The sequence below is a fragment of the Mastomys coucha genome, unplaced genomic scaffold (assembly GCF_008632895.1).
Source record: "Mastomys coucha isolate ucsf_1 unplaced genomic scaffold, UCSF_Mcou_1 pScaffold18, whole genome shotgun sequence".
In the NCBI taxonomy this organism is placed as follows: Eukaryota; Metazoa; Chordata; class Mammalia; order Rodentia; family Muridae; genus Mastomys; species Mastomys coucha.
In genome coordinates, this window is record NW_022196900.1 from 83,584,848 (window position 1) to 83,598,818 (window position 13,971).

At 45.5% G+C, this 13,971-nt stretch overlaps 1 protein-coding gene across 4 annotated transcripts in view; it reads left to right on the forward strand.

Annotated features, from left to right (window-relative positions):
* Nucleotides 1–13,971, forward strand: part of Dlgap3 (DLG associated protein 3) — a 69,291-nt gene that overhangs the window by 40,926 nt on the left and 14,394 nt on the right. For all 4 annotated transcript variants that reach the window (XM_031378705.1, XM_031378706.1, XM_031378704.1 and 1 more), the window contains exons 6-8: nucleotides 4,515–4,728; nucleotides 4,901–5,214; nucleotides 5,525–5,610. In XM_031378705.1, the coding sequence (XP_031234565.1) occupies nucleotides 4,515–4,728; nucleotides 4,901–5,214; nucleotides 5,525–5,610 (614 nt within the window). The remainder of the gene's footprint in view (nucleotides 1–4,514; nucleotides 4,729–4,900; nucleotides 5,215–5,524; nucleotides 5,611–13,971) is intronic.

Here is a 13,971-nt window from a genome sequence, read left to right on the forward strand (position 1 = left end):
TTTTTTTTTTTTTTTTTTTAAATTTTTAGAAATTTCTTGGGGTTCCCTTTCAAATCTTTAATATCCACCCCCAAGGCAACTTTTTGGTTTTGCTGATTTTTTTTTTAAACTTTGTGGGGTTGGTTTTGTTTTGTTTGTTGTTGTTGTTTTTGAGATGGGCTTGTATAGAACTCAACTGTAGTGGAGGAGGCCCTGAAACTTTTGATCCTCCTGCCTCCACCTCGGGTTCTGGGACTACAAGCACTCACCTAGTTTTATCATTTAATTTATAAACTCTTAAACAGAGTTTAATACTGGGTGCAGATAGCCTCAGTACTTAGGAGAATGAGGCAGGAGGATTGTTTGAGCCTAGCATTTTGGGGCTATCCTGGGCAAAATGGAGACTTGTCTTAAAACAACATTATTTAGCCAGGCACTGTTGGTACTCCAACACACGTTGGAGGTAGGCACAGGAGCATTAGGAATTCAAGGCCAGTGTTGGCTCCACTGTGAGTTCAAAGCCAGCCCGGGCTACAGGAGACCCTGTTCAAAGACAACAAACAAGGAACTCAAAACCAAACCCACAACAAAATTCAAAACAAAGCCAAACAAACAACAACAGAAGCCCTCATAATCACAAAGCACCATAAGGCATGCACCACCATTGCCCGGCTTAAAGGAGGTTTTATTGTAGCTAAGGTAACGTTAGCTGCTGCAACAGAATGCCTGACTTCTGGATGACTTAGCCCAGTAATGATTTAGCTCTTTTCTTATGCCATAGTTTGAATTAGTTACCCATGACTACTTGATAAGTTGCCTAAACAAAGGGCCTTAAATTATTTTCTGATTTCTGTGGGCCAGTTCCCTTGGGTACACCTTAGCCCCGTACGCCTGGGCATGGTGTCCCACAAGGCCGCAGTCAAGGTGATGGGCAGGCTGCAGTTATCTCACAGCCTTGAAGATTTGCTTGTATGCGGACCCACATGGCTGTTGAGAAACCTCAGCCCTCCATGCTTATTGGGCAGTGATGAGAGTTTTACCTCCTTTGTAGTGATGGTAGAGAGAGATTGCTGGGGTGGGAGGCAGAGAGACAGAAACTAAGGTGGAAACCATTCTGTCTGCTACATTTTATTCTTCAGAAGTGCACCACCGAATCTAGCCCACATTCCAGAGGAAGTATGTGCCATTAAGGGTGTTATTGACTTGTAGACAAGGCTATCTTATCTTGGAAATAGATGAGGCTACCCCCTCTCCAATGTGGCGTCCTCTGGGTGAGGCCAGAGCAGCTTCAGTGAGGCGTGATCTCCTGGGATACATTCTGTGGTTGTTTCTGTTGGAACATTCCTGATCTGAGACTGCTTGATGTTAATTTTTAATCTGGGCCATGCCAGCCCATGCACACACATGAGTCCTGAGACTGTAGGAAGACTAGTTTGTGTGTACAGATTCATAGAGGGTTAGCCTTCCTTCCTCTCCTTGGTATCTCAGCTGCAGACTGACTTCCTTGTCATGGGCCTGTGATTATAACTGATAGTTTTTGTTTTTTTAGTTTACATTATCATTAAGATTTATGAAGGTTCTCATTTCTGCATCTCATTTGGGCTTCGCACAGGCCCGAAGGCTCACTCCTGCACCAGAGTGGGTGGTAAAACGTAAACCTTTGGTTACTGAGACCAGTAGCCCCTGCCCCTGCCTCCAACCTTCTGCTTCCACCAGCCTGTTTGCAGCATTGGCACACACAGTTCATATTCTGATTTCCCAGGCTCCTCTTTGCATTGGTCCCCTGGGGACTGATCTCGCTTTTCTTGTGAGCTCAGCTATGCATATAAAACCAACTATGCTTAAGCCAATGTCATAGACTGCTTTGAAATCGGAGGCATTTCCAAAGGTTAGCTAAAACGAATACTGTCCTTTGGGTATCCAGAATATTGCCCGGCCTCCAGCTGGACCCACCAACTCTAGCATGGACAATTTCCAATTAGATCCAGACGAAGTATTTTCCTCTCCGTGCGAAAACAGCTTGTGGTTCTGACTCAGGTTGAAGTCAGGCTGAGGATCTTATTTCCCAAGAGGACTCTAACTCTCCTGCAAGTGGGTATTGGGAGAAATAGAGTGGAAGTCCACGTAGGGATAATGGGAATATTCACAGTAAAATGCTATCATTTGATAGTCACAAGTAGCCTGGATCAGCTCATGGAGTCTTTATGTGCCTGTGGTTTCCTTGGGGTCCTGCCTCATTGTTGGGACCAAGTCACCTCTTGGCCAGTTCCATTGGAAGCTGGCAGCTGCTTTCTCTCACTCTATCTATCCCCTCTGTCTGCTTTGGATGGAGTTCATTCCGCATATACCTGTGGGTGGAATTTTAAGGGCTTGGTATCCCCTGGAAAAGAGAGGCCTCTCTTTCTGAGTGGTCTTGTCAACATGATCCAAGACACTCTTGCTGCTCATGGGCTTTGCCAGCGTTTATTGAACATCTACTGTGTGCCTCATGCTTTACACATGGAAGAGGGCCATGGTTTTGGGATTTAAGAGAGTCATCTTATCTTGGAGGCCCCAAGAGCACCCTTGACCAGGGTTAGATCAGCTCCTCTGTGCTCTGGGCAGAACTCTTTGGGCTGGATAGTTTTAGCAGGGAGCCCCTCAAGGGCAGGAAGAACAGTTAGTTGAGCTCCAGAATTTTGAGAACTACCCGGTACCATGTTGTCCTGGATGCCCTGGAGAGGCGGACTGAGCTAGATACTGGGATCCTGGGAGAGCCACTGCCGAGGACTCACATGATTCAGGATTGAGCATCCTGCACAGTATTTGGACTTCTGCACACTGCCAACCAAGTTGCTTTGAGAAAAGCCACGGGAAGTCCAAAAGATACAGACACAGTCCTGTGTCATTCCTTGGATCTACACAAGAGCCACAGAATAGACTTGGTGAACTCAAGATCCACCATTTTCTAGGACTGTGGTCTGGGGATATAAAAATCTGGGAGCTTCATTTTTGCTCAGAATATTTCAGCACTTTTGGTTCTAAGTAGCAAAAGCAGAGAACAACAACGGTACCTCGAGCAGCAGGTTCCACAAGCTCCTCAGAGATTCCGAGGACCAGCCAACTTTACAGGGGACCTAAGACACAAGCTGTTGCAATTCAGTTTTCCTGCCCACCAGGTGGGTATCCTTGGGCAGTTTATCTGCTTCCCTGAGCCTGGTAGATGGCACTGGAGATGCCTGCTATAGTTTGGCAGAGTCTGGTGAGATTCCATACAACTGAGGAGAGCGAGTTAAGGAGAGTGAGCTGTGTTCTACCTAAGGACACTTTCAAGTTTGCCACTACAGATCATTGTAGTGACACGAATCTTTCCAGGTAGAGGTTACAAAATACCCTTGCTGTTGTAGTGTCCCTGGGATGTTTTGGAGAACCTCATCCAGGACTTCATCCAGTGGGCTCTGGATAACCCTCAGCCAGTTCAGTGGTGACAGTGGTGTAGTCCTTATGTGCACCTGGCCTGTGTTTACCAGGTAGGCCCTGGGACATCCATATGCCACGGAGGGTTCACATTGTGCTGGTCTCTGCTCCGAATGTGTGTCTATTTCAATTCTCTCGGCAGCCCTAAGCTAGCACCCTTAGCATTCCCACTGAACAGGTGAGCAAACTGAGGTCCCCAGATTTTTACACCCTCCCCCGGGCCACCACCTAGAAAGTGGTGGATTTTCACAGGTGACTCTACACTGTGGCTCATGCAGGAAGCTCCATGCTTTGGCTGAGTGGAAGCCCAAGGTCAGGTTTGTACCCATGGAGTGTGATGCTTGGGTTTTGTACCTGTGCTGTGCTATTGACATATTCATGATGGTAGGGACAGGACAGTGGCCAGTCGGTTAAAGGAGAGCCATAGTTAGTAGGTGTGTATAGCAAGCAGGGAGTGGCTTGGGACACTTATAGGACACTTTGCTGCATTACTTGTCATTGTCTACCAGCCCTTTGTCAAAGATCTTTCGACTATTGCTTTTTTAATCAGTTCATAGCCAAGCACGGTGAGGAGCACCTGTGGTCCCATCCACTGGAGAGACTGAGGCAGGAGGGGTGCTCTGAATTCTGCTGCCCACCTGGGTGACAATGAGTTTGGTCTTAGAAAAAACTACATGCGAAACCAAAACAAAGTGTTCACTCCTGCAGTTGGCTGTATACTCTCCCCGGAAGCTGGCCGGGAGGGTGATGTTAGTTCCTGGTTCCCTCCGCCAGGATCGAGTGAGAGAGATGTTAGGCATGTGACGATGTGGAAGTCTCAAGTCCTGTTAGGCATGGGATTAGGTGGAGGTCTCGAGTCTTGCTAGCATACAGCATCCCTGAAGGGAGGTGTAGGTTGGGGTCTGTGTGTCTAGGAGAAGAATGGACCAGTGTTATCCCAAGACAGGCCTGGAGAACCTCCTGCCTCCGAGTGGAGAAGGGTCACACAGAGTCGCGACTACTGTAGACCTAGGTGCTCTCCTAGTTGACCCTATCCTATCTCAGCATCTCAATAAAGGTCCTTCTGGTCCCCTCCTCAGCTAAGTGAAGAGTTTAACCAGCAGCTGGAGGCCGTGTGCGGGTCCGTGTTTGGGGAGCTTGAGTCCCAGGCCGTGGACGCCCTGGACCTGCCCGGCTGTTTCCGCATGCGGAGCCACAGCTACCTCCGGGCCATCCAGGCCGGCTGCTCTCAAGACGACGACTGCCTACCCCTCCTTGCTGCCCCTGCCTCTGTCTCAGGGAGGCCCGGCTCCTGTGAGTATGCCCTCGGTCTGCCCCCGACCGCCAGTTGTGCCCATCGCTTCTCTCTCTGGGTAGGATTAGGCGGGAGGAATGGTCCTCGGCCAAAGGGTCCTGTGTACCACGTGGGTGTGGCTGTGTGGGGATGATGGGCGACTCTCTGCATCCCCCCCGCCCCCGTCTGCAGCCTTTAACTTCAGAAAGGCCCCGCCCCCCATCCCGACGGGAAGCCAGGCCCCACCCCGCATCTCCATCACCGCCCAGAGCAGCACCGACTCTGCCCATGAGAGCTTCACCGCAGCAGAGGGCCCGGCCCGGCGCTGCAGCTCCGCGGACGGGCTGGACGGCCCCACCATGGGCGCACGCACCCTCGAGTTGGCACCAGTGCCGCCCCGTGCCAGCCCCAAGCCCCCCACACTCATCATCAAGACCATCCCTGGCCGGGAGGAGCTGCGGAGCTTGGCGCGACAGCGGAAATGGCGGCCGTCCATTGGGGTGCAGGTATAGTTGGCAGTAATAGCTATCTAGACTCTGGCTCTGTGTCGTGGGGAATGGATGGAGGGAAATCAAAAGGACTTCTGCATACACAGACCTTAACAAGCAAACACATTTCCCTGGGTTGTAAGGAGACCCATCCTGCTCATTGATAGAAGAGGCTGCCTCTAAACAGTCCATCGCCCTTCCCAGGTCTCATTTGTTTGGGACTTACCAGCTAGCTTGGTACCTAGCCATGTCTGGCCATTCTAGTTCGACGTGGACCATGTGTTTCTTTGGCTAGCCACAGCCACTGACGCCTTTACCCTGCCACCAGGTGGAGACAATCTCAGACTCGGACACCGAGAACAGGAGCAGAAGAGAATTCCACTCCATTGGCGTTCAGGTGGAAGAGGACAAGAGGTAGGTCACAGTGTGTGTGGGTCTCTCAGGTGTCGTTGGGGTTTGAGAGTGAAGGGGAGCCAGGGCTATGTAAATTTTACAAGTGTAAATGTCTCTGCTGGCTTACTGTTCTTGCATGGGCTATTTCCCTAGAAATGAGAGTACAGCTGTGTGTGTGTGTGTGTGTGTGTGTGTGTGTGTCTGGAGATTATCAGAAGTTGCTTCTTACCTTCCACAATGATTTTGCAGCAAGTACTCTCTGTGCCATCTCACTAGCCCACCTTGTTTTCTTCCTTCCTTCCTTCCTTTCTTTCTTTCTTTCTTTTTTTTTTTTTTTTTTTTTTTTTTTTTTTTTTTTTTTTTTTTTTTTTTTTTTTTTTTTTTGGTTTTTTTCAAGACAGGGTTTCTCTGACTAGCCCTGGTTGTCTTGGAACTCACTCTGTAGTCTGTAGACCAGGCTGGCCTCGAACTCCGCCTGCCTCTGCCTCCCAAGTGCTGGGATTAAAGGCGTGCACCACCACCGCCCGGCTCTTTCTTTCTTTCTTTTTGGTTTTTCCGAGACAGGGTTTCTCTGTGTAGCCCTGGCTGTCCTAGAACTCACTCTGTAGACCAGGCTGGCCTTGAACTCAGATATCCACCTGCCTCTACCTCCCAAGTGCTGGGAGTAAAGGCATGCGCCACCACTGCCGGGCTCCACCTCATTTTCTTGACACAAGGTTTCTCAATGGCTTAGTACTCTCCAATTAGGCTGGCCACTAAGACCCAGGAATCCTCCTGCCTCTGCCTTCCCAGTGCCACCATATTTGGCTTTTTAATGTGGGTTCTGGGAGAGAAAATGTAGGTCCTGGTTCTTGTATGAGAAATGCTTTACCACTGAATATGTAAATGCTTTACCTCTCCCCATACCTTTCTACTGGGGAGGAGTCAGGGTATATATGTGTCCTACACCGATGTTGCCACGGTAGCCATGAAGTCTACATTGAGTGCTTGAACTCCTGCCAAGCCAGAAGATCAGAGGCTGCAGGAGAGATACAGTGGTCAGGGGGAGGAAGAGGGCTGTAGGGGGCGGGGGTGGGTGGGATGGGCGTGGGTGGGTTATAGGTTGGTGCTGAGCAGGCCTCCAGCAATTGTCCTTTAGCCAGAGATAACAGGATTCTGCCAGTCCCTTGTTACATCCTGTGGTGTGCAGGAGTATGAGCTCAAAAGAAACAAACAAACAGGAAGATTGCGTCTCCTGGGTCCCTGGCAGTTCTAACACTCCTCCTCACTTGGCTCGCACAAGCATTTAACCAGTAGGGGGTACCTATTATGTGCCTGAATTGGTGGTGAATCAGAGATACTAGAATTGCCAGCAGCCACTATTCTGGCATTAGGTGGCCTCAGAAACATCACCTCCTTAATTTCCAGGTGAAGAATTAACATTGTGAGCTCTGGAGGGAGTCCTGGAAAGAGTCCTCTCTGCTTTGCGGGGGAGCCCGTAGGGAGATACTTTCTCTAATGACCAGGTGGCAGTGCCACTGTGGCCCTACATGTCCTCTGGGCTGCAATGACACTAGGCTGGCAGGCTGGAGTATTGTGGCTGGGAACCTTCTTGGCACTGGCTCTGCGGGCTTCATGGTAATGGTAGACATTAAGGCCGAATCCCCGGCAGGAAGGCACCTGGAGCCTGCGTAGCAGTTTTCCATAGCTGTTCGCAGGCACCATTACAGGGCTTTCCAACCCTCCCAGGGTTATTACAGTTTCTGAGACCCCCTAAGGTGGCTTTGTTTGAGTGCCTAGTCAAGTCTTGAGGTCCTCAGGGGAGTCACTGTTTCTGTCCTCTTCCTATTACTGTAGCTCCACGAAACACCGTGTGCTCCTGAGATGTTGGGGTGGCAAAAGCTGCCCAGTTGCCTGACCCATTCCCACAGCCACTGTCCTCCAAACCCTTAACGTGCCATAAAAAACATGGAACAGTGACTCTGCATGGCAAAGCCCATCAAACCCTGGTTTGAGTCCTTGAGAGGACTAAGAGTCATGGATGGAGACAGTGATCCACACTCCTTCCTGACTTCTCTAAAAGCAACCCACAAGTCTTCATTGGTTCTCTGGAAGGCCTTTTGACCCCTCATCTAGATAGGTCCATACTGGAGGGTGGTCCTCCATTCCTTCTAACAAGCCAGAGACCTGCAATGGTGCAGCGGATCTTTGATGAGCGCCCAGCCATCCACTGATGATGTCACTCAGCAGATAACTACTGAGCCTTGGTGTCTGACAGCTCCTGGGCTGTGTATTGAATGCCCTGGGAACTGTCAAAGGCATGAATTTTGCCCATAGAACGTACAGGCTAAAGGGAAGTCAGGACAGTAAATAACCCATGATTAAACCAGGATTCTGTGTAATGGCATAATGCATAACAGGAGCTACAAAAGAAAAAAGGGGGTAAAGTGAACTTAAGAGCTGCGGGAGAGGAGCATACTGGGCTGATGATGAGGGTGAGCATTTGGGAAGATGGAATAGCTCATGGGGAGGTGGAAAGACTCGGGCATGTGTTGGGATCTGGGGGAACGGTCATGTGGCCAGTGTGGAGGGGGTGGACAGTGCTGAGAGAGAGCTGGATAATGCCTGGGCACAGGCTAAAAGAACGGGCTCTAATTATAAGTAATGAGTAGCTATTAAAAGGTTAAAGGAATAGCCCAACACACTTTAATTTATGTTTACAAAAGAGCATTAACTACTGAGTGGAGGTTTTCTTTCTTTCTTCCTTCCTTCCTTTCTCTCTCTTCTTTTTAAAAAGAGAGGTTCTCATATGTACCTAGTTGGCCTAGAATTCCCTTATGTAGCTGAGGCCAACCCTGAGCTTCCAATCCCCCTGCCTTCAATTCCCAATGCTGGAATTATAGGAGTGTTCCACCACATCATGGCCAGCATTAAATGGAGAATGAGTCTGAGGAAGGAATAGAGAAAATGAAGTTAGCCAGGATGACTTTTATGATGCAGAAGGCTGCTTCTGGGTGGCGTTTAAACTCTGGTGGTTATTACAACAGACCTTTCTCCTATGGCATTTATAACTGGACAGCGATCGTATTTGTGAGCTATTAAGTTTTGGATATTTATTTCGTATTCAGCAATCTTGCTGGCCTATTCAAGTCTCAAGTTATCTGATAATTGTGATGAATTTTTTCTATACAGTTAATTATTTTCTTCGAGTGAGGATATTTCTTTCAAGTGCGAATCTTAAATTTTATTTTTCTTTGCTGGACATGATGATGAATATCTTTAGTCCCAGCACTTGGGGAGCAGAGGCAAGCAGATTCTACCTTTGTTAGTTCAAGGCCAGCCAACCTTCATAGTAAATTCCAGGCCAGGCAGGGGTACAGAGTAAGGCATTGCTTAAATCTTTTTTCATATAATAATGTATCAAGGAGGACTTCAACTCCCTGTTGAGTGGTGGTGGGTTCATCCTATTCCTGATTTATCTGTGTGTGTGTGTGTGTGTGTGTGTGTGTGTGTGTGTGGCAGTCATAGAATAACTTGCAAGGTTTGTTTCTCTCATTCCATGTTGTGGGTCCCAAAGATGAATTGTCAGACCCAACAAAAAGAACCTTTAGCTGCTAAGTCATCTCACTGGACCAGAGATATACTTTGTTTATTTTTATTTAATATGTATGGATGTTTTGCCTGCTTGTATATCCACACACCATGTGCATGCAGGATCCCTAGAGGTCAGAAGAAGATGTCAGATCCCATTTGTAACTCTAGTTACAAATGGTTGTGAGCTGCCACCTGGGTGCTGAGAATCAAACCTGGGCCCTCTGGAGAGCAGCCCCTCTTAATCACTGACCTGTCTCTCCAGTCTCCAAGATAGACATCTAAAGATGACATTTGTTATAAACTATGATGGGCACCATTTTGTTGTATTTAGGAATTCTCTCGTATTCCTACTCTATCAAGGGCTTTAAAAAATGAAAACCCTTCCCCCCACCCCCAGCTCTTTTTGGTGCTGGGACTCAAATCTAAGTCTTTGCACAAGCTAGACAAGAGCTCTACCACTGAGCTACATCCTCGTCTTCATTTTTAAAATATAAGATCTGAGTAGAATTTAATTGAATGTTGAGAGTCTACCGAGATGATCTTAGACTTTCTTGTTCTATGTGGAATGTGATGTGATAGATGAATACATTTTCCATGTTGGTCTAGTCTTTCAAACTTGGGATAATCTCTGCTTGATCCTTTTGTGTGCTTAGATTAAATTTGGCTTTACAGGGTTTCAGTAGTGTCATAAGCAAGTATATTCCTTGCTTTGAGAAAGCTAGCCTTGACGTAGGCAATGTGGTGTCAGGACCCCCAGGCTCCTTCTCATTTCCTGCTCTCCCACCTTTTTGTATGACTTCAGAGCCAAAAAAGGAGTGTAGTTTATAAATTTTTTTTTTTTTTTTTTTTGGTTTTTTTCGAGACAGGGTTTCTCTGTATAGCCTTGGCTGTCCTGGAACTCATTCTGTAGACCAGGCTGGCCTCGAACTCAGAAATCCGCCTGCCTCTGCCTCCCATGTGCTGGGATTAAAGGCATGCGCCACCACCGCCCGGCTATGTAAGTACACTGTATCTGTCTTCAGACACACCATAAGAGGGCGTCAGAACACATTATAGATGTTTGTGAGCCACCATGTGGTTGCTGGGATTTGAACTCAGGACCTTCTGAATAGCAGTCAGTGTTCTTAACCGCTGAGCCATCTCTCCAGCCCCAGGAGTGTAGTTTAAAAATTATATTTACTACATCTGTATTCTTATCAGCTGGAAGGAGGGTAGAAAGAGGAGGATACTGACTTCTTTTATAAAGGACTTCTTGGAAATTACAACACCTTCACTTAGGCCATATTTACTATAACTACATCACATGGGGGAGCCTACCTGCAAAAGAGGCTGTGAGGTATAGTCCCATGAAGCCCATGAAGTCCCATGAAGCCCACGGCTAACAATCGGGTTTTGTTTTGTTTTGTTTTGACCAAAGACAAAACCAAAAATGGGCAAAAATGGGCACAAATGGGCACAAATGGGTATATGGAGCCCTAGCACTTTTAAAAAGCAGTCTTGTTCTATTTTTTAAAATATGATTAGATCTTTGACTATTTATTCCTTGAAGATTTTTACATACATGTTTATAAATAATTGTCTTAGTCAGGATTTCTATCCCTGCACAAACATCATGACCAAGAAGCAACTTGCGGAGGAAAGGATTTATTCAGTTTACACTTCCACATGGCTGTTCATCACCAAAGGAAGTCAGGACTGGAACTCAAGAAGGTCAGGAAGCAGGAGCTGATGCAGAGGCCATGGAGGGATTTTTTTTTTTTTTTTTTTTTTTTTTTTTTGGAGGGATGTTACTTTACTGGTTTGCTTCTCCTGGCTTGCTCAGCTTGCTTTCTTATAGAACCCAAGACTTCCAGCCCAGGGGTGGCACCACCCACAATGGGCTCTCCTCCCTTGATCACTAATTGAGAAAAATGCCTTAGAGCTGGATCTCATGGAGGTATTTTCTCAAGGGAGGCTCCTTTCTCTGTGATAACTCCAGTTTGTGTCAAGTTGACACACAAACCAGCCAGTACAATAATATTGGCCCATATTCTTTTTAGATACTGTTTCATGTAGTACAGGTTGGCCTTGAACTCTGATCCTGCTTCTATCTCTCAGTTGCTAGGATTACAGGTATGTGCCATCATGCTTGTGCCATAATTTTGTTTCATTTGTTATTCAGTTTAGATATCAAGCTCATGCTAGGCTTCTAACATGAGATTGATAGATTTCTTTGTGTTGTTCTTAGAAACAGTTTTATAATGCAGGGTGATCTTTTCCCTAAGGGTTAGCAAAAGTTGCCCATTAAAAACTTTCTATTCTAGTGTCTTTTGGGGATTAAAGAAAATTCTAAACTATCTTTAGTTTATTTAGTGGTTATTAATCTAGTCTGGTTTTCTTTTTCTTTTTCTTCTTGAGTCAGTATTTTTAAACCATTGTATAAAAATGGAGAGTTTACAAATTTTTTGGCACAAAATATCCTTTCTCTCCTTGTTATAATGCTATAAATATTTTTTGCATTCATAATACCATGTTGTCTTAGTTAGTGTTCTATTGCTGTGAAGAGACACCATGATCAAGACAACTTATAAAGGAAGGCATTTAATTGTGGCCTTGCTTATAGTTTCAGAGGGTCAGTCCATGAGAATTACGGCAGGGAGCATGGCAGCTGGCAGGTAGGCCAGCCTGCATGGTGCTAGAGCAGTAGCTGAGAGCTTTCCATCTTGATCTGAAGGCAGCAGGAAGAGAGACAGTCAGACTGCCTGGTATAGACTTTGGAACCTCAAAGCCCACCCCTAGTGACACACCCACTCCAACAAGGCCACGCCTCCTAATCCTTCTAAAACAGTTCCAATAACTGGGGACCAAGTACTCAAACATATGACCCTATGGGAGGCCATTCTCATCCAAACCACCACACGTATTTATGTGTGACCTCTCTTTCTTGATCAGCCTTGGATATATTTGTTTTGTTTAGTATATTTGTTGTTGTTTTGTTGTTTAGTATTCTAAATGTATATTTGTTTTTTAGTATTTTTTAATACTTAAACATATTTTTAAGTATTCTTATTAGTTTTGAACCTTGTCTTTTAGTTTTGGTAAGAGGTATTTCTTACTTTTTAATATGTGCTGAGAGAGAGGGACAGAGAGAGAGGGAGGGGGAGAGACAGATAGATTGACTCATATAATCCCAGCTACCTGGATGTGTAGCCAAGAATGACTTTGATCCCTCTGACTCCACCTCCCAAGGGTTGGAATTGCTGGCATATTCCACTATGCCTGGTTTTAATGTGTGCATTCATGGCTCTAAAATCCCATCCAACTATACTGTTATTGTTGGATCTTCTAAGTGTTTAAATTTAGTATCTTTTATTGCTCAGTTTAAATAGTTTATAACTTTCATAATTACTTTCTCCTTTTCTTTCTTCTCCTTTCCTTTCTTTCTTTCCTTCTCCTTCTTCTTCTTCTTCTTCTTCTTCTCCTTCTTCTTCTTCTTCTTCTTCTTCTTCCTATTAGTTGTTGTTGTTTACTTTAAATTTTTTTTTTTTTTTGAGAAAGGGTTTTTCTGAGTATCCCTGGCTGTCCTGGAACTCACTCTGTAGACAAAGCTAAATTCGGAATTCACAGAGATCTGCTTGCCTTTGCCTCCCAAATGCTGGGATTAAATGTATGCACCACCACCAGGCCCATAATTTCTATTTTTACTCATGCATTATTTAGAAGTTTACTATCTTTTTATTTTCCGAATTTATATTTTTGAGGGAGGGAGCACATATTCTCATTACTAATTTCTGAATTTCCTACATGTGGCCATAGTATATGCTCTGTCTGACTCACATGTGGCCATAGTATACGCTCTGTCTGACTCACATGTGGCCATAGCATACGCTCTGTCTGACTCACATGTGGCCATAGCATACGCTCTGTCTGACTCACATGTGGCCATAGTATACGCTCTGTCTGACTCTCATTCTTTAGATTGTTTCCTTTTAAGTATTTAATTTTTTAACTTTATCTTTTTATTTTATGTATATGGGTGTTTTGTCTGCATGTATATCTGTGCACCACATACATGCAGTGCCTATGGAGGCCAGGAGATGCTGTTTGAATCCATGAGACTGGAGTTCCAGATGGATACGAACTGCCTGGTGGATACTGGGAATTAAATCTGGGTCCTCTGGAAGAACAGCTGGTGCTCTTCAGTGCTGAGCCATCTCTCCAGCCCGGTTTCTTAGATTATTGAGACATAGTCTCCTTCATGTATACATACATGTGATAGATGTATATTTTTGTATATGTTAGATATCTCATATATGATTAGACTTATAAACTATAACATCTAGCTACTCATCTTCCATTTTCTTGATATATTTAATTCACAAGCTTAGGCAGAGAAGTGTGTAAAAATGTCTCCCACAGGCTGGGCATGATGGCAATCAGGAGTCAAGGCCAGACAGATACATCTCTGTGAGTTGGAGGCCAGCTTGGTTTGCATAGCCACCTTTAGACCAACCAGAGCTATATAACGTGACCCTGTCTCAAAAAGAAAGAAAGAAAAACAGATTTACAGAAGTACTCCAGGAATTTGAAGCTAGTCTTGAGAAGACAGTGAGACCCATTTTTTTTTTTTTTTTTTTTAGAAAAGATAGTGAGACCCATTTTTTTTTTTTTTTTTTTTAAAGGCAGAAGCAAGTGGATTTCTGTGAGTTTGAGGCCAGCCTAGTCTTCATAGCAAGTACCAAGCCATCCAGGGTAACATAGGGAGACACTATCCTAAAATAAAATCTATAAATATAGTTGATAATACTTACTCGAAGTTTTTTTTTTTTT